At 43.0% G+C, this 21,309-nt stretch overlaps 1 protein-coding gene across 2 annotated transcripts; it reads left to right on the top strand.

The window, feature by feature from the left end:
• The first annotated feature begins 2,065 nt into the window (after nucleotides 1-2,065).
• LOC105019804 (5-beta-cholestane-3-alpha,7-alpha-diol 12-alpha-hydroxylase) lies at nucleotides 2,066-20,950 on the top strand. Of its 2 annotated transcripts, XM_034288653.1 has the most exons (2): nucleotides 2,066-2,972; nucleotides 19,820-20,950. In XM_034288653.1, the coding sequence occupies exons 1-2, from the start codon at nucleotides 2,081-2,083 to the stop codon at nucleotides 20,464-20,466; spliced, it is 1,539 nt and encodes a 512-aa protein (XP_034144544.1). In that variant the 5' UTR covers nucleotides 2,066-2,080; the 3' UTR covers nucleotides 20,467-20,950. The 2 variants fall into 2 exon arrangements, with proteins under 2 accessions (XP_034144544.1, XP_012995756.2); XM_013140302.4 differs by lacking the exon at nucleotides 2,066-2,972 and having other exon boundaries at nucleotides 18,886-20,819.
• Nucleotides 20,951-21,309: the final 359 nt, after the last annotated feature.

Raw genomic sequence — 21,309 nt, 5'->3', positions numbered from 1 at the left:
TTTACAGTCTATGATCCGAAATGTCGCTAATAGTGAAGTCACAAGCGCTTTAAGACGTATGCGCGCTTTAGTAAGATGTCCATATGAATTATTTCGGTACTTTCAATGAGTAAAACAGTTCACAAGTATAATATAATAGCTAGATGACTGCACATTCTTAACCTTTGTGCCCTCCTCAAATTGACTACCCTCTTGACACCTTCGAGGACAAAAATGTGTACAAAAACTGCTATTTTATCATCATACATCAATATTTTTTTCAGCTTTTTTTATTTGATTAATCTCTTAAACAACTTCAAATCTGCTCAAAACAACCAAGCATTCAATATTTTTTCAGGATTTTAACCCTTTAGATGCCAGTTTGATTGCTTTAATTACGTAATTATTTATTACAAAAAATCATTAAAGAATTAATATTTTCCATATAATAAATAGTAGGTATATGGGACTTTGGTGGTTATTAAAGTCTTGGATATGTCAAAGATTAGCAAACAAATTTATTTGATTGCATTAATATTTTTTATGCAGTGCCAGATAATTCCTCTTGACACCTTCATGGACAAAAATGTCCCCTTACAAAAACTACTATTAAATCAAAATACATCAATATTTCTTTCTGCTTTTTTTTCATAAATCACTTAAGCAACTTCAAACATACTCAAAACTATCAAACACTGAATCATTGTCAGGATTGTAACCCTTTAAATGCCAATTTAATTACTCAAATAATGATATATATAAAAAATGAGGACTTTGTTGATGATTAGAGTCTTGGATATGTCAAAGATTAGCAACCACATTGTTTTGATTGCATTAGTATATTTTATGTAGTCCCTCTGGACACCTTCATAGTCAAAAATCTCTCACTGACTTCCATTAAAACAATTTCATTTTTATCTCACTGCCATTACAGTATAAAGCCATTCATTCTGTAAAGTAAGCATTTCATTTTGAAGAAAAGTAGTGATATTTGACATTTTTAGGCCAATTGTAGGCCAATGCATGAAATTCTTTTATTTTTGCCAATTATATTATGGAGCCATTTGACCACCAGATGGCCCGAAAAGTGATTTGTTTGTCCAAATTAGCAAAACATCGGAAAAGTTTATGCTGTTTGGTGATGTAACATTTTCACAGACTCATTACGGTTATTGGCAAACATTTGTGTTGAAACAATATTCTGAGTTGGCAAACATATGTGTTGTGCATTCTGTACTTTTGCTTCATATTCGTCTTCTAATTATATTTTTATATGCCTTGAGTGTATTTATATGACTTTTTTCCAAGGGCTTGTGTGGGGTCCAATCATATGATGATGACCACCATAATTAACAATTACCATATATGAAAAACAAAAGTTTCATTATTAAAAAAATTAATAATCTAAAGTTCAATGGCCTTTCCTGTGTTTCTCCATCAACCCAGTTGTTGATTAGATAGAACAGTAAGTTCTCAGAGGCCTAAATTCAACCAATCCAACTTCGAATGACTGAACATTAAACTTTGTACCCAAAGTACACTGTTTCTCACTATACAGTAGTTCCAGTGTAATATGTTTTAACCAAATTCTGTAGAGAGTATACAAATTCAGAATTACTGTAAAATTTAATATGATTAATTAAGTTTTTTACTTTTATCAGACGTCATTGCCATGACTACCAGTATATTTGAAAGGCCCTGTACATGACTCCTATGAGAAACTAACCCAGAAACCTGCAATTGCACTTTGGCCATATCCTCCTCTCTTTTCTATTCATATTTAGTAAAAAGAAAAAATATCTAACCATAATAAAATTAAAATTTTCCATATATTTTAGCGACAAAAGTAAACAGAACATGGGTTCCATATCTTCTAAATATAAATAATTCTAGACATAGTATTGGAATGTAAATCATTAATTTTGTGCTGAAAAGTGTTAAATCAGTCGTGCCCTCATGCTGACTAAGTATTTCAAAATACATTAATATTTAGGGAACATCCCCAGTGCTTACATTAGGGGGGAGGAGAATAATACTCATACACACAAAGGTATTTCATCTGGAACACAGATTTTCTCTGAGAACTTAAGAGTAAAAGACCATGGGCTTTCTGCTGCCGATACTTATTGCCCTGCTAGCTTCTGTTCTGGGTGGGCTTTATCTCCTGGGGGCCTTCAGACAGCGTCGTCCTGGGGAACCCCCCCTGGACCGAGGCCCCCTTCCCTGGCTTGGACACGTCCTAGAGTTTCGCAGGGACACAGCAAAGTTTCTGGAGAGGATGAAGAGAAAGCATGGGGATATTTTCACTGTGCAACTGGGAGGATATTACTTTACATTCCTCATGGACCCACTGTCATTTGGGGCGGTTGTGAAGGAGCCCCGAACAAACCTGGACTTCACCAAGTTTGCAGAGCAGCTAGTGAAAAAAGTGTTTGGCTACCACCCCATGGAGAATGACCACAAGTTTCTACAGGCGTCCAGCAACAAGCATCTGATGGGGGACGGTTTAGTGGTCTTGACCCAAGCCATGATGACCAACTTACAGAATCTGATGCTGCAGAGCATAGAAACTAGAGAAAATAACCAAAAGACCTGGAATGAGGACGGTCTGTTTCACTACAGCTACAACATTGTCTTCAGGGCAGGTTACCTGTCTCTGTTCGGTAATGAGACACCTAAATCTACAGAGAGTCTGGAAAAAGCAATAGACATTGACAGGGAGGAGTCTCAAGAGCTCTTCTATGAGTTTCGTAAGTACGATCAGCTCTTCCCCAGACTGGCATATGGGGTCCTGCCTCCAGGGAAGAAAAGAGAGGCAGAGAGGCTTAAAAGGTTGTTCTGGAACATGCTGTCAGTACATAAATTGAAGACCAGGGAAAATGTCAGCGGCTGGGTACGTGAGCAGCAGCAGGAGCGGGAGGAGCACGGCATGGAAGAATTCATGCAGGACAGATACATGTTCCTTCTCCTCTGGGCCTCACAGGGCAACACAGGCCCTGCTGCTTTCGGGCGCTTATTTGCCACTCATGAGCTGAAACAGTTTGTCTTTCTCTTGCTCATATATTTTGACTTTGAGCTCAAAAACCCAGATGAAAAGATTCCTGATATTGACATCAAGCGTTGGGGATTTGGGTCCATGCAGCCAACTAAAGATGTCCAGTTTAAGTACAGACTCAAGTTTTAAAAACTGAGACTGACAGGAGCCAGCCTGTGATAACTTTCAAAGATAACATCAATCTAATGTGTTTAATCTGCTGTAGATTATTATAAATGATCTGCAGAACCGGAACTTTATTTAGAAGAAGAAACACTGTACAGCAAACATGGTAATTCATTACAATACTAGATACACAGTGGTACGTTTTGGGAATCCTGCCATACACCTGTCTATATAAGCGGCTATTGTTGACAATGTATATCAGAGAAAAAAACAAGCATTGAGGTTGAAGAATTGTCCATAGAGCTCCGAGATAAGATTGTGTCGAGGCACAGATAACAAAAAATAAGAAAGGTAACAAAAAATATATTTAGAATTAAAGGTCCCTAAGAACACTGTGGTCTCCATCATTCTTAAATGAAAGAAGTTTGGACCAACACTTTCTAGAGCTGGCCATCTGGTCAATCTAAACAATGAGGGAAAAAGGGCCATGGTCAACGAGGTGACCAAGAATCTGATGGCTCCAGCATATCTGTGTGGTGATGGGAGAACATTCCAGAAGCCACTCCTCAGTAAAAAGTCTATGACAGCCAGCTTACAGTTTGCTCCAGTGACTCAGATCATGAAAAACACGATAATATGAATCTCAATTATGTCATAAGAAATTTCTAATCTGACCACAGCACATGAAAACAAGAACAGATTAAATATTAATCAAATTCCTGGAGACTGAACCTCGGCGGCTGCATGGTGGTATCCCAAAAAACTAAGTAATCTCAGCGTTACCCTTGAAACTTTCTATCAAAAACTGATGCAGAAAACCTAATCCATGCTTTTGTTACTTCTAGACTATATTACTGCAATGCTCTTCTTTCCAGTTACCCTGACAAATCAATAAATAACTTCAATTAGTGCTGCACATGGCTGCTAGAATTCTAACTAGAACAAAAAAATGGGAACACATTATTCCTGTACTAGTGTCCTTACACTGGCTGCCTGTTAAGGTTAGGGCTGATTTTATGGTTTTATTGTTAACCTATAAATCAATATATGGACTTGCTCCTACTTACCTTGCTGAAATGATCCAGCCATACATACCTACACGTAACCTACGATCGCAAGATGCAGGCCTTTTAATTGTACCTAGATTTTCTAAACAAACAGCCGGAGGCAGGGCCTTTTCTCATAGAGCTCCACTACTGTAGAATGATCTGCCAATTAAGGTTGGAAATGCAAACTCAGAGCAAACTTTACTACTAAAAACTCATCTCTACAGTACGGTTTATGATTAGGTGTTGCCTGGCTCGGGGGCGTGAAGGTAACCATATGGCTTGATACTGTCCACCCTTGCTGTCTTGCCAGGTGGGCTCTCGTCACCACTGGGATGCCCTCCCCCAAATGCCTTTCGGGGGAAGAGTCACTGGCTTGTTGTTGTCTCTCTGTTGTGCACTTGTGCAATTGGGCTGTACTCTGCTGGCAATACTCAGCCCTCATTCAGGGTGGTTGCAGTTGGTGGGTGTCCCTTTGGTTGATGCTTGGCAATGTGGGTGGATTGATTTCCTGCCTGTTGGGCACTGTCCGGGGCCTCTGGATTTAGCCCACATGCATTTATTAATTATTTCAATTGGACTCTTAATATCTCACCTGGCACAGCCAGAAGAGGACTGGTCACCCCTCTGAGCCTGGGTCCTCTCTAGGTTTCTTCCTAAATTTCAGCCTTCTTAGGGAGTTTTTCCTAGCCACTGAAATACATCACTACTGTTGTTTGCTCCTTGGGGTTTAAGGCCAGGTGTTTCTGTAAAAACACTTTGTGACAACTGCTGTTGTAAAAAGGGCTTTAAAAATATATTTGATTGATAAAAAAAATTAATAATAGAATTTCATAACATACACTAATTTGTTTAGTATTATTTTAAATATTCTTTAGCGTTCACAATACTTTGAAAAGCCAGGGCCCAAAATATGACTCATTGTTTGATTTCTGATAGTTTTTTTTATTCAGTTTTGCTCAATGTCATGAAGCGTGCCACTTCTTGAGTTAATTGTATTATGTCAATATATTATCCTTAGCGCAGGAAACCGTAATAAACGTTACCCAGTGTACTTGCAACAAAAACAGTTAAATGATCCATACTTTGTTGACAGAACATTGGGCAACAATAAAAGTTACTACTTGCCACGTCAAGATCGTTTTAATAAATAATAATAACTTTTTGTATAGCGTTTTTCTAGTACAATTCCACAAAGTGCGTAATAAACAATAACAATAGAAACGGAAATACATTAAAATAATTATAAGCATTAAAAAATAAACATATTAAAAAGAAAGTTAAAATATAAAATTCTAATGATAAAACATTCTTCTTATCTTACAAAAAATATTTTCAGATAAGATTTACACTGATGTAGCAATATACTGACGTGGGCATCTCTGACATTCTGTGATAGGCTGTTCCAGAGTCTACTGAAGGGGCCCATATAGCAAAGGCCTCGTTCCCTTTATTTTTCAGTCTAGACTCCAGGACAGCAAGAAGTCCCTTTTCAGCTGATCTGAGAGGCCTAACAGTACAGTATGGGTTTAGCATGTCACTAATGTAATCAGGTGCCAGACCATGTAGTGTCTTAAAAGTCATAAGTAGAATTTTAAAGTCTACTCTGAACTTCACCGGTAACCAATGTAGAGCTGCCAACACGGGTTATTTGAGACTGTGAGGGCTGGGTTTGCCTGCGTGTTTTTGTTTTGTTACGTTGTTTCTGTGCTGTCTTCAACGTACCTTGCTTTCCTGTATTGGTCTTCATTAGTTTCACCTGTGTTTCTGTTCATCCACTCCCTCTCTGTTGCTATTTAGTTCAGTCCTGTTTGTAGAGTCCTTAGTGAGGTATCATGTTTCGCCACTCTACTGAGCCCTTTCTCGTCTAGCCTTTTCAAGTGTTATCCCGTGAACCAGACCACTCCTGTCCATTTGATTCTGACCGACCCTTGCCTGGCCTGTTTTGCCTGCCTTGTGGATTCTGGATTGTGATAAGTCTCTGGCTTGTATCATCTGTATGATCAGTGGGCTCTGCTGGCTAGTTAGCAGCTTGGAGGAATAGAGTGTTGTCGCATGCGCAGATAGTTTCTTCGTATTTAGGTGTAATTTTTCAGCGAGCTCAAAACAGGCAAGACGGACAGTGAACGTATTTTTGATTTGCTTCTGCCTTGGAGAATATTTGTCTGTAAATAGTATGTGTAAATGACTGTTGAACTCTTGATAGAATGTTATGGGACACCAGAGGTCATCGAAGACGCACTGCTCAAAAAAATTGAACACTTTCCGAGGCTGACCAATAGAGATAATGTGAAGCTGAGAGAACTAAGAGTCTTATCTCATGGGGTAAGACATAGTGGAAAAGCTTCAATGGGCAAGCCATGGAAGCAAGTATAAGGAGGATTACAGCATAGCTTTTCCTCCTTTCTTTATCTTTTCCAAGTTCGTCCAACCACAGGCTAAGATAAAAAGTTATCCAAGCTTCACTATCTCCAACCTCAGCAGCCATGTCTCTTCCATGATTGAAAAGCCTGGGAAGCATAGTGTTTCTGTACATAAGACAGACATCCCTACAGCGCCATCTAAACCAGACCTGCCTTGCCGAAACTGGACAAACTCGACCGTCAGTAACCCATACATAAGAAGCTTCACCCACTGAAATAATGTACGTTATTTAGAGACAAATCCCTACGCAAAGCATACCTCAGAGAGAATCGCATCTGCTATAGATGGTGTGTCTTTCCAACACATAGCAAAGGACTGTAAAGTGACTGAAGTGCTTTGAGTGTAACAGCGACAAACACATTGCAGCACTGCATCCGGGTCCTCCTCCCTTAACCGCACAGAGTACTATGGCTGAGAAAGGTGACAGCGGGGAGCAATATGAAAACTCATCTTCAGTCACCTCCAAGTGTACAGAGGTGTGTGGAAGCGTAAACAGTTCACGCTCGTTTTCCAAATTCTGCTTGGTGAAAGCTTATCCTGTGGGGAAAGTCCCCTGCCAAGAGTTCTTCAACCTTTTCGAAGTCAAAGACAGACCCACCCCATACACACTGAAAACCTGTTCAGGGAAATAGAGACGTCAGGTAGGTGAGCTGCCAACTTCATCATGGTGCCGGATGATAGGGCAGAAATTCCCTTCTCCTAAGATCACACAACATCACTCCCAACTACAGACAAGTTGCTAACAAGATTTAACCTGTAGACCGAGATGCTCCAATCCTCCTGTTCACAACACTCATCAGAGGTCAATGTCTACAAAGCGAACATACTGTACAATGGTCAAGATGTCGCTTTTCAGTCCATGTCCAAACAGTATACATGTGAAAGAAGACCATGGTGGCATGATGCGGCCTCATTGTCCATCCTTTTCTTGCATGTGATGAAGACACAAGTTCCACCATGAGGCTGCGCCTCTTTTGAACCAAGGTAAAGAACACTGGTACCTGCCAACATTTGGCGTTGTACCACACCCGCCAAAAAGCCAGATCAGACATGGGTTGTGTTCGATTTAAAGTGCTGAATGCAATGGAATATCTCTTAATGATGTGCTCCTCAATGGACCAGACTTAAAAACACAACGCTGTTAGGAGTTATTTTGAATTTCCGAAAATAACCTGTAGCCCTCACAGCAGATGTACAGCAGCCGTTTTATTGTTTTGTTGTCTGAGAAGGACCACAGAGATTATCTCCGGTAACCTCTGTGTATGAGGATAATGACATCGGCAAGGACGTGGTCGAGTACAGGATGAAGGTCCATGTATTTGGAAAACAGCCCTTAGCCTGCAGTAGCGATCTACTGTATGAGACGAACAGCTCAAAAAGGTGAACAAGAACAGGGGTCTGACGCAAGACAGTTGTTTAGAGGCAGTTCTATGTTGACGGACAATCTCAGCTCAGTTGCTACACCTGAAGAAGCAATAAATCTCCCACGAACCAGAGAGATGTTAGCAGAATCCAACCTTGCAACTACACAATAGTGGCATCCAACAGTAGCCAGTTAATGGAAGCCTTTCCAGCAGAGGACTGTGCCAAGGATCTGAAGGATATAGACCTTGTAGTGGATCCTCTCCCTCTTGAAAGGAGTCTGGGTCTCTCCTGGAACTTGAAACAGGGCAGCTTTACTTACCTGGTGTCCCGCGAAGAAAAGCCATTCACACAAAGAGATGTGTTGTCAACGGTCAACAGTTTGTATGACCCCTTGGGCTTGTGGCTCCCATAACAATGAAAGGGAAAGCATTAGTGCGAGAATTGTCATCAGAACAAGAGCGAGTGGGATGCGCCTCTCCCCCGAAAAAGAGCTTATGGAAGGATTCTTTAAAAGCTCTTGAAGACCTGCATGTGAGGAGGTGCTATGTCCCAGTCTCGCTGTCTTCAACACAGAGGAAATAATTATGTATCTTCTCAGATGCTTCCACAATAGCTATAGGAGCTGTGTCCTACTTGAGAGCTGGTGACACTCAAGGGACAGTACCATGTTGGATTTGTCATGGGGGACGTCGAAATTGGCCGCCCGCCCTGCCCACACCATTCCACGCCTGGAGCTCTGCGCCGCTGCGTTGGGCTGTTGAACTGTACGAGTTGACTCAGAGATGTGATTGACATTGAGGTGGACGCTGTGAAGTTCTTCACGGACAGTAAGATTGTACTTGGTTACATACCACTCCATGAGAAGGTTTTATATATATGTTTCCAATTGGGTAACTCAGATTAGAAGATCCTCACACCCTGACCAGTGGAGTTATTTGCCCACAGACTAGAACCCTGTAGACCACACAACCAGGTCCATACTAGCAGTCCAACTCCAGCACAGCAACTGGCTCTCTGGTCCAGCCTTCCTGTATCGTGACAAAGAAGCAGAGACAACTGAATTAAACCTTTTCACCCTCATAGAGCCTGAAGCTGATGACGAGATTCATCCTGAGGTGACTACTCTGGCGACCAACGCGTCAGGGGCCCAGCTGGGCTCACAAAACTTTGAACAATGTTCAAGCTGGAGAACTTTCTATCGAATCATAGCCAGACTCATTCATGTTGCGGCATCCTTCAAGGGAAAGACAGTCACTGTAGTAATGAAAGGATGGAAATGTTTCAACGAGACGGCCAGTGTAAGTGACCTTTCACAAGTTGTGATCATTTGTTCAGTCCAGCACACAGCCTTCAAGGACAAATTTAAATGTTTTGAGGACAGACAGACATCATCTAAGCGAAACATACATAAGAAGCTCAATCTGGTTGTAGATAAAGATGGTCTGTTTCGTGTAGGAGGTCGTCTTTCTGCTGCAGACGTGTCGCAAGAAGAAAAGCACCCTTTGATCATTCCACATACCCATCACATTGCCACATTACTCGTAAGACACTTTCATGAATAAGTAGTTCACTACGGGCGACACATTACCGAAGGAGCTATTTGAGCAGCTGGATACTGGATAATTGGCAGTAAGCATCTGGTGTCTTCTCATCCACAAATGTGTTACTTCCCACAAACTAAGAGGGAGGCTGGAGGACCAAAAGATGGCAGATCTGCCTGCTGACTGACTGTCTCCTGAACCTCCCTTCACCACTGTCGGTTTTGAAATTTTTGGGCCATCGTCCATCATGGAAGTGCGGACAGAAATGCACACAGATGACACAGCAGTCAGGAAGTTCCTCCAGGAGAAAGGATGATCCTGGTTGTTTAATCCCCCTCTTGCTTTTCACATGGGTGGCTCCAGGGAGAGACTTATCAGGGTTGCCAGGGGCATTCTGGATGCAATGCTACTTCAGACAGGACCAACATGTCTCACACATGAAGTCCTGAGCACTTTCATGGCAGAGGTGATGACGATCATAAATGGAAGACCTTGTGTCCGTATCCACTGACCGGACCTGCTCCTTACGCAGAAGACAAGTGCTGTTTTAGCACCCTCTGGAAGTTTTGGCACGGCTCAGTTGTACGGAAAGCAGTGGAAGCAAGTCCAGTGTCTTGCTGACACTTTTTGGAAGGCAAGGAAAGGATTGTACCTGCCTACCCTACCGAGCCGTAGGAAGTGGACAAAAGACAAGCCAGACTTCAAAGAAGGAGACATTGTCTTATTGAAGGAGAGACAGGCCCACAGAAACGAATGGCCTATGGGACTGGTCCTGAAGGCTTTGCCAAGCAGTGACAAGAAGGTCCGCAAGGTGGAGGTAAGGGTTGTGAGGAACGGGATGGCAAAGGTGTTTTTAAGGCCTGTCTCAGAGACGGTAGTCCGTTCAGAGACTTAGTGAAAGGACATTAGATGGATTCTATAAGTACTTTCACTTTCAAGTGTGAGTGTGTCTGTAATGATATAATATTGTTATATCAAGCGGGGAGTGTGCTGCCTTGAATGTTTAGTTAGTCACAGAAATAAGTTGTTGGTTGAATGTCCATCAGAGTGGGCGTTCTAGGCTGTTGGCGCTTCTGGCTCACATCATCAGTCTGATCCGTGGACTCTGCCGGCTAGTTAGCAGCTTGGAGGAATAGTGTTGTCGCATGCGCAGATAGTTTCTTCGTATTTAGGTGTAATTCTTCAGCGAGCCCAAAAACAGGCAAGACGGACAGGCAACGATACACATCGTTGAGGAACGTATTTTCGATTCACTTCGGCCTTGGAGAATATTTGTCTGTAAATAGTATGTGTAAATGACTATTGAACTCTTGTATTATTGAAGAAATGTTACATTAGAAACCTTTCCATTGTATTGGTGAAACGTGTTTTGCTGACTAGCAGTTACAACTGTTGCTAGCACTGTTCACTAATTGATTTCCGTATTGGTGCTTGTGGTAGCGGTCTATTATGTCTATTGTACATTACAATGCCCCTCCAAGAACAGCCACCTTAACGTGGTGGAGGGGTTTGAGTACCCGAGTGACCCTAGGAGCTATGTTGTCTGGGGCTATATGCCCCTGGTAGGGTCTCCCAAGGCAAACAGGTCTTAGGCGACGGGTCAGACTAAGAGCGGTTCAAACCCCCCTTAATGATGAAATATTGAGTACCGTGACGTCGCCCGGTATGGCGCAGCCGGGGCCCCACCCTGGAGCCAGGCCCGGGGTTGGGGCTCGTATGCGAGCGCCTGGTGGCCGGGCCTTCCCCCATGGGGCCCGGCCGGGCTCAGCCCGAACGGGCGACGTGGGGCCGCCCTCCCGTGGGCTCACCACCCACAGGAGGGGACCATAAGGGGCCGGTTGCGAAGAGGATCGGGCGGCAGTCAAAGGCAGGGGCCTAGACAACCCGATCTCTGGACACGGAAACTAGCTCTAGGGACGTGGAATGTCACCTCGCTGGCGGGGAAGGAGCCTGAGTTAGTGCGTGAGGTTGAGAGGTTTCCGATTAGAGGTAGTCGGGATCACCTCTACGCACGGCTTGGGCTCTGGAACCACACTCCTTGAGAGAGGATGGACTCTTCACCACTCTGGAGTTGCCCATGGTGGAGAGGCGGCGGGCTGGTGTGGGTTTGCTTATAGCTCCCCAGCTCTGCCGCCATGTGTTGGAGTTTACCCCGGTGAACGAGAGGGTCGTTTCCCTGCGCCTACGGGTCGGGGATAGGTCTCTCACTGTTGTTTGTGCCTACGGGCCGAACGGCAGTGCAGAGTACCCGACCTTCTTGGAGTCTCTGGGAGGGGTGCTGGAAAGTGCTCCGACTGGGGACTCTATTGTTCTTCTGGGGGACTTCAACGCCCACGTGGGCAACGACAGTGACACCTGGAGGGGCGTGATTGGGAGGAACGGCCCCCCTGATCTGAACCCGAGTGGTGTTCAGTTATTGGACTTCTGTGCTAGTCACAGTTTGTCCATAACGAACACCATGTTCAAGAATAAGGGTGTCCATCAGTGCACGTGGCACCAGGACACCCTAGGCCGCAGGTCGATGATCGACTTTGTTGTCGTCTCATCTGACCTGCGGTCGTATGTCTTGGACACTCGGGTGAAGAGAGGGGCGGAGCTGTCAACTGATCACCACCTGGTGGTGAGTTGGATCCGATGGCGGGGAGGAGAAAGCTGGACAGACCCAAGCGTTACTGTAAGGGTCTGCTGGGAACGTCTGGCCGAGTCTCCTGTCAGAGAGATCTTTAACTCCCACCTCCGGCAGAGCTTCGACTGGATCCCGAGGGAGGTTGGAGATATTGAGTCCGAGTGGACCATGTTCTCCACCGCCATTGTCGAAGCGGCCGCTCGGAGCTGTGGCCGTAAGGTCTCCGGTGCCTGTCGAGGCGGGCAATCCCCGAACCCGGTGGTGGACACCGGAAGTAAGGGATGCCGTCAAGCTGAAGAAGGAGTCCTATCAGGCCTGGTTGGCTTGTGGGACTCCTGACGCAGCTGACGGGTACCGACAGGCCAAGCGGGCTGCAGCCCGGGTGGTTGTGGAGGCAAAAACTCGGGCCTGGGAGGAGTTCGGTGAGGCCATGGAGAAGGACTATCGGCTGGCCTCGAAGAGATTCTGGCAAACCATCCGGCGCCACAGTGCCCTACCAACGCTGTTTACAGTAGAGGTGGGCAGCTGTTGACCTCAACTGAGGATGTCGTCGGGCGGTGGAAGGAATACTTCGAGGATCTCCTCAATCCCGCTGTCACTTCTTCCATTGAGGAAGCAGAGGATGAGGGCTCAGAGGTGGACTCGTCCATCACCCGGGCTGAAGTCACTGAGGTGGTCAAGAAACTCCTCGGTGGCAAGGCACCGGGGGTGGATGAGATCCGCCCTGAGTACCTCAAGTCTCTGGATGTTGTGGGGCTTTCTTGGTTGACACGCCTGTGCAACATCGCGTGGCGGTCGGGGACAGTGCCTCTGGGATGGCAGACCGGGGTGGTGGTCCCTCTTTTTAAGAAGGGGGACCGGAGGGGTGTGTTCCAACTATAGGGGGATCACACTTCTCAGCCTCCCCGGGAAAGTCTATGCCAGGGTTCTGGAGAGGAGAATACGGCCGATAGTAGAACCTCGGATTCAGGAGGAACAGTGTGGTTTTCGTCCGGGCCGTGGAACACTGGACCAGCTCTATACCCTCTACGGGGTGTTGGAGGGTTCATGGGAGTTTGCCCAACCAATCCACATGTGTTTTGTGGATTTGGAGAAGGCATTCGACTGTGTCCCTCGCGGCATCTTGTGGAGGGTGCTTGGGGAATATGGGGTCCTGGGTCCTTTGCTAAGGGCTGTCAGGTCCCTGTACAACCGAAGCAGGAGCTTGGTCCGCATTGCCGGCAGTAAGTCAGACTTGTTCCCAGTGCATGTTGGACTCCGGCAGGGCTGCCCTTTGTCACCGGTTCTGTTCGTAATTTTTATGGACAGAATTTCTAGGCGCAGCCAGGGGCCGGAGGGTGTCAGGTTTGGGGACCACACAATTTCGTCTCTGCTCTTTGCAGATGATGTTGTCGTGTTGGCCCCTTCTAACCAGGACCTTCAGTATGCGCTGGGACGGTTTGCAGCCGAGTGTGAAGCGGTGGGGATGAAAATCAGTACCTCCAAATCCGAGGCCATGGTCCTCAGTCGGAAAAGGGTGGCTTGCCCACTTCAGGTTGGTGGAGAGTGCCTGCCTCAAGTGGAGGAGTTTAAGTATCTAGGGGTCTGGTTCACGAGTGAGGGAAGGATGGAACGGGAGATTGACAGACGGATCGGTGCAGCTTCTGCAGTAATGCAGTCGATGTATCGGTCTGTCGTGGTGAAGAAAGAGCTGAGCCGCAAGGCGAAGCTCTCGATTTACCAGTCAATCTACGTTCCTACTCTCACCTATGGTCATGAGCTTTGGGTCATGACCGAAAGGACAAGATCCCGGATACAGGCAGCCGAAATGAGCTTTCTCCACAGGGTGGCCAGGCGATCCCTTAGAGATAGGGTGAGAAGCTCGGTCACCTGGGAGGAACTCAGAGTAGAGCCGCTGCTCCTCCACATCGAGAGGGGTCAGCTGAGGTGGCTTGGGCATCTTTTTCGGATGCCTCCGGAACGCCTTCCTGGGAAGGTGTTCCGGTCCCGTCCCACCGGGAGGAGACCCCGGGGAAGACCTAGGACACGCTGGAGGGACTATGTCTCCCGGCTGGCCTGGGAACGCCTCGGTGTCCCCCCGGAAGAGCTAGAGGAAGTGTCTGGGGAGAGGGAAGTCTGGGCATCCCTGCTTAGACTGCTGCCCCCGCGACCCGGCCCCGGATAAGCGGAAGAAGATGGTATGGTATGGTATGGTACATTACAATGTTCTTTTTTACATTGGTAGGAATGTGCACTTATGTTGTTATCTGTGTAATACCTCCTAATATTTGTATATTGATTCATGTTCATATCTCTGTAACATTGCAGTTTTACAAAAAGTAAAAAGAGGAAACAAGAAGAAGAGTGCAAGAAAGGTCAAGTCTTGTGTTCCTTAGAAAACTTTTCAATGTTAACTGGCTGTCTAGCTTCACACAAGATTCCGCGCTGCCAGGGCTGTACAAACATAGGGCTCCAGGCTTGAATCCTCTACCCTGTCCATGTGTTCATAACAGAAACCTTGATTTAGTCCTTGTAAGAAGTCTGGCAGCTGAATTCTGTACAACTTGGAGTTTACCTAGGGACTTATTGTTGAGGCATGTAAACGAAGCATTACAGTAGTCAAGGTGAGATGAAATAAAAGCATGTGTCATTTTCTCAGTGTCCTCAAAAGATAAAACTAATCTTACTTTGGTAAAAGCATGACTGTACCAGTTTTGGCCCCAGGAAAACAGGATTTGCCCCAGGCTGGAACCTTGTGGAACACCACATATGACAGGCACAGAGGAAGACATACAGTATCTCACAAAAGTGAGTACACCCCTCACATTTTTGCCTACAGTCAAGCATGGTGGTTGGTGTTGTTCAATTAGGGGTGTACTCACTTTTGTTGCCAGTGGTTTAGACATCAATGTATGTTGAATTATTTAAAGGGGACAGCAAATGTACACTGTTATACAAGCTGTACACTCACTCCTTTACATTGTAGCAAAGTGTCATTTTTTCAGTGTTGTCACATGAAAAGATATAATCAAATATTTTGCAAAAATGTGAGGGGGGTACTCACTTTTGTGAGATACTGTATAATTGTTAATAGACACTACAAATGCTCTATTTGACAGATATTCAATATTTTCAATAGCTCAAATCAACATCACATGTACACTGCGTGCACAATTATTAGGCAAGTCGTATTACTCAAGATTTAACAGAAATAGTTCTGTTATTAATTTGTATCAATTTGCAAATGCCACCAGACTGATTGGGCGGTGCTTTACAATGCAACAGCACTATGACCCAACACACACTGCAAACGCATCTAAGGACTTCATCCGGGAAAATCTATGGAAAGTATTAGACTGGACAAATCAATCTCCGGATATAACTGATTGAATATGCAATTATACGGAGCCCCGGAGGTGACATGGAAGGAAAAACAATTGTAAAGTTTTACTAAGTCGCTGGCGCATTGTAAGTAAGCAGCACGCACGCTTTAAGTCCCACGCGCGCTTTATTTAACGGTACATTCACACTATTCGCGATGGATCAATTCATTTCAATGAAGGGAAGCGTGGCGAGCGGCTTGTGGGATCGGTAAGACGCAAACAAAAATTCAGCATGGAGACAGGTGGCCGAGATAGTTGGTGCTTCTGGTGTCAATATTAGATACGTTAGCTGACTGGTGGCTACTTAATTTTAGCAAGCTGGTTTGCTAGCTAGCATTGCAGGTTGTAAGAATTACATCAATGAGGCAAATTTATTGTGTAGAGATATATAGTGTTAAAGTGTATTAAAATACGTTTCTATTCCAACTTTAACCATTGCAATAATATGACGTTCCTTCATACAAATGTGCTGTTCTCAAAGTTAATACACAACTTACCTGCTGTTATGACGCTGGTTCGCCCACAAGTATGCTACAGGCGAAGCACTATGGGCGTTGCTAGCGTTGGCTATCCGAAATGTTGCTAATAGTGAAGTCACAAGCGCTTTAAGTCGTACGCGCGCTTTAGTAAGATGTCAATATGAATTATTTCGGTACTTTCAATGAGTAAAACAGTTCACAAGTGTAATATAATAGCTAGATGACTGCACATTCTTACCCTTTGTGCCCTCCTCATATTGACTACCCTTTTGACACCTTCGAGGACAAAAATGTGTACAAAAATAGTTATTTTATCATCATACATCAATATTTTTTCAGCTTTTTTTATTTGATTAATCTCTTAAACAACTTCAAATCTGCTCAAAACAACCAAGCATTCAATATTTTTTCAGGATTTTAACCCTTTAGATGCCAGTTTGATTGCTTTAATTACTTAATTATTTATTACAAAAAATCATTAAAGAATTAATATTTTCCATATAATAAATAGTAGGTGTATGGGACTTTGGTGGTGATTAGGGACTTGGATATGTCGAAGATTAGCAAACAAATGTATTTGATAGCATTAATATTTTTTATGCAGTGCCAGATAATTCCTCTTGACACCTTTATGGACAAAATTGTCCCCTTACAAAAACTGCTACTAAATCATCATACATCAATATTTTCCTCTGCTATTTTTTTCATAAATCACTAAAGCAACTTCAAACGTACTCAAAACTATCAAACATTTAATCATTGTCAGGATTTTAACCCTTTAAATGCCAATTTAATTACTCAAATAATTAATTTTCTTTTTATATATATATATATATATCATTTTACATATAATGAATAGTAGGGGGCATGGGACTTTGGTGGTGATTAGAGTCTTGGATATGTCAAAGATTAGCAACACCATTGATTTGATTGCATTAGTATACTTTATGTAGTCCCTCTGGACACCTTCATAGTCAAAAATCTCTCACTGACTTCCATTAAAACAATTTCATTTTTATCTTACTGCCATTACAGTATAAAGCTATTCATTCTGTAATGTAAGCATTTCATTTTGAAGAAAAGTAGTGATATTTGACATTTTTACTGTATTCCACCAGATTCAACCATTTTCCCCATTGTAGGCCAATGCATGAAATTCCTTTCTTTTTGCCACCTATATTATGGAGCCATTTGACCACCAGATGGCCCCAAAAGTGATTTGTTTGTGTGTCTGTGTGATTATTATTATTTTTTTATGAACATCTGATTCATTAATTTGAACATTTATTTTGGAAACTGCATCAACTTTGAAAACTTCAACAACAAAAGATAACACAACAGAACATGTGAAATATGAAAAAATATGAAACATAAATATCCAGACTTTTGAAGAGGGACTACATAAAATACAGTAATGCCATTAAATCAATGTTGTATACCCCTAATATTTATTATATGGAAAATATTCAATTTATATAGATTTTTTGTAATAAATAATTAAGTAATTAAAGCAATCAAACTGGCATTTAAGGGGTTAGAATCCTGACAATGATTGAATGATTGTTTGTTTTGAGCAGATTTGAAGTTGTTTAAGAGATGAATAAAAAAAAAGGAGAAGACAATGTTGATGTATGTTTTTGTACGAGGACATTGTTGTCCTCGAAGGTGTCAAGAGGGTACAAAATATTAGGATATTCGTGCACCTTACCATTTCCTGTAGTTGAGCTCCAGCCAGGTGCTAAATGAGCACTGAAATGCCATAGGCATGCGCTTTAGTAAAGCGTGCGTGTGAGTTATAAAATGCACGCGCGTTACAATTTTTTCCCCTCCATGTCACCTTCAGGGCTCCATAAAATCAACAGGATTCTGAATCGGAAACTCCCAAAATCAAGAAACAGCTCGAAATGGCTACCATTAGCAAAGCATCGGAAAAGATTATGCAGTTTGTTGATTTAAGGTTTTCACAGACTCATTACGGTTATTGGCAAACATTTGTGTTGAAACAACATTCTGAGTTGGCAAACGTATGTGTTGTGCATTCTGTACTTTTGCTTCATATTCGTCTTCTAATTATATTTTTATATGCCTTGAGTGTATTTATATGCCTTTTTTCCAAGGGGTTGTGTGGGGTCCAATCATATGATGATGACCACCATAATTAACAATTACCATATATAAAAAACAAAAGTTTAATTATAAAAAAAACATAATCTAAAGTTCAATGGCCTTTCCTGTGTTTCTCCATCAACCCAGTTGTTGATTAGATAGAACAGTGAGTTCTCAGAGGCCTAAATTCAACCAATCCAACTTCGAATGACTGAACATTAAACTTTGTACCCAAAGTACACCGTTTCTCTATATACAGTAGTTCCAGTGTAATATGTTTTAACCAAATTCTGTATAGAGTATACAAATTCAGAATTACTGTATAATTGAATATGAGTAATTAAGATTTTTACTTTTACCAGCAGTCATTGCCATGACTACCAGTAGATTTGAAAGGCCCTGTACATTTTATAAATATATGTATTTTTTCCCCCAGTTGACTACTATGAGAAACTAACCCAGAAACCTGCCATTGCACTTTGGCCATATCCTCCTCTCTTTTCTTTTCATCTTTAGTAAAAAATAAATAAAATCAAACCATAATAAAATAATAATATTCCATATATTTTAACGACAAAAGTAAACAGAACATGGGTTCCATATCTTCTAAATATAAATAATTCTAGACATAGTATTGGAATGTAAAACAATCATTTTGTGTTGAAAATCAAAGTGTTAAATCAGTCGTGCCTCATGCTGACTAAGTATTTCAAAATACATTAATATTTAGGGAACTTCCCCAGTGCTTACATTAGGGGGGAGGAGCATAATTCTCATACACACAAAGGTATTTCATCTGGAACACAGACTTTCTCTCTGAGAACTTAGAGTAAAAGACCATGGGCTTTCTGCTGCCGATACTTATTGCCCTGCTAGCCTCTGTCCTGGGTGGGCTTTATCTCCTGGGGGCCTTCAGACAGCGTCGTCCTGGGGAACCCCCCCTGGACCGAGGCCCCCTTCCCTGGCTTGGACACGTCCTAGAGTTTCGCAGAGACACAGCAAAGTTTCTGGAGAGGATGAAGAGAAAGCATGGGGATATTTTCACTGTGCAACTGGGAGGATATTACTTTACATTCCTCATGGACCCGCTGTCCTTCGGGACAGTTGTGAAGGAGCCCCGAACAAACCTGGACTTCACCAAGTTTGCAGCGCAGCTAGTGAAAAAAGTGTTCAGCTACCACTCCATGGATGTAGACCACAAGTTTCTACAGGCGTCCAGCAACAAGCATCTGATGGGGGACGGTTTAGTGGTCTTGACCCAAGCCATGATGACCAACTTACAGAATCTGATGCTGCAGAGCACAGAAACTAGAGAAAATAACCAAAAGACCTGGAATGAGGACGGTCTGTTTCACTACAGCTACAACATTGTCTTCAGGGCAGGTTACCTGTCTCTGTTCGGTAATGAGACACCTAAATCTACAGAGAGTCTGGAAAAAGCAATAGACATTGACAGAAAGAAGTCTCAAGAGCTCTTCTATGAGTTTCGTAAGTACGATCAACTCTTCCCCAGACTGGCATATGGGGTCCTGCCTCCAGGGAAGAAAAGAGAGGCAGAGAGGCTTAAAAGGTTGTTCTGGAACATGCTGTCAGTACATAAATTGAAGACCAGGGAAAATGTCAGCGGCTGGGTACGTGAGCAGCAGCAGGAGCGGGAGGAGCACGGCATGGAAGAATTCATGCAGGACAGATACATGTTCCTTCTCCTCTGGGCCTCACAGGGCAACACAGGCCCTGCTGCCTTCTGGCTCCTCCTCTATCTCATGAAGCACCCGGACGCCATGAGGGCTGTGCAGCAGGAGGCGGAGAAAGTCCTGAAGGAGACAGGCCAGGAGGTGAAGCATGGCGGCCCATTAGTTGACCTGACCAGAGACATGCTGCTAAAGACGCCCATCCTGGACAGTGCCGTGGAAGAGACCCTCCGCCTCACTGTCGCCCCTGTCCTCACCAGGGCCGTACTCAAGGACATGTCACTCAAGCTGGCTGATGGAAATGAGTACTGGCTCAGAGAAGGAGACAGAGTAGCCATGTTTCCCTATACTGCCGTTCAGATGGATCCGGATGTCCACCAAGACCCACTCACATTCAAGTATGATCGCTTCCTGACCGCAGACGGGGCAAAGAAAACAGATTTTTACACAGGTGGAATAAAACTGAAGTACTACAATATGCCGTGGGGTGCTGGACACACCATGTGCCCCGGGCGCTTCTTTGCCACTAATGAGCTGAAACAGTTTGTCTTTCTCGTGCTCATATATTTTGACTTTGAGCTCAAAAACCCAGATGAAAAGATTCCTGATATTGACGTCACACGTTGGGGTTTTGGGTCCATGCAGCCAACTAAAGATGTCCAGTTTAAGTACAGACTCAAGTTTTAAAACTGAGACTGACACAAGCCAGCCTGTGATAACTTTCAAAGATAACATTGTCTAATGTGGTTAATTTTCTGTTGATTATTATAAATTATCTGGAGGACCTCAACTTTATTTAGAGGACATACAGTATAGCAAATAATTGTAATTCATTACAATACTAGATATTATTCTTGTTTTTTTAAGAAGAAAAGTTGTGAATTTACAATATCTTTGAACACAGTTAGTTAGTCAAGAAGACATTGTGTAACTGCAACATGGCAGTAGCTGAATTAAGTTGATTTTTACAAAATACAAAGTTGTTTTCCGATTATAAACACTGATTTTCATAATAAACCTCATGTAAGAGTTGAACGACATTGCAAGATTCTGCTGTCTTCAGTTTTTTTGTATACAGCATCCAGCCCTTAAATGCAGCATTTTTTTATCAATCATTAATTCATTGTATGTATTCCTCCCTTCATTTGGAATAAAATACGTGTATAAAGTATTGGTTGTTATATCATTTTTAATACTGTAAATATAGACAAAAGTTCTGCTTTTAAGGATAGATTCTTACCATTAAGTATGGATATTTCTGTGACAATGGTTTCACCATTTTCGTAGTCTATTAACCTTTAATTTCATTCCTAATTAAAAAATATGTTACTTTTTTACTCATTCCATTGTGTTTGCTGCTGTGAGACACAAACACATGAAGTGCGTTCCAGAATTGTTTGCCTCCTTGGAAAACATTTCAAATTTTTATCATCTCACTCTTAATATATGAGAAATCCAACCTTTAATTGAGGAAACATTTTCAAATAAATAATAGCTCATAAGGAAATACATACTTCTATCGAAACATTG

This window comes from Esox lucius, chromosome 3 (genome assembly GCF_011004845.1).
Source record: "Esox lucius isolate fEsoLuc1 chromosome 3, fEsoLuc1.pri, whole genome shotgun sequence".
NCBI lineage: Eukaryota > Metazoa > Chordata > Actinopteri > Esociformes > Esocidae > Esox > Esox lucius.
This window is presented reverse-complemented; position numbering and strand designations above follow the sequence as displayed.

Coding starts and splice junctions, on each gene's coding strand:
- LOC105019804 (XM_034288653.1), top strand. CDS start 2,081: ATGGGCTTTCTGCTGCCGATACTTATTGCCCTGCTAGCTTCTGTTCTG. Junction 2,973..19,819: donor GGCCTCACAGGGCAACACAG/GCCCTGCTGCTT, acceptor AGGGCAACACAG/GCCCTGCTGCCTTCTGGCTC.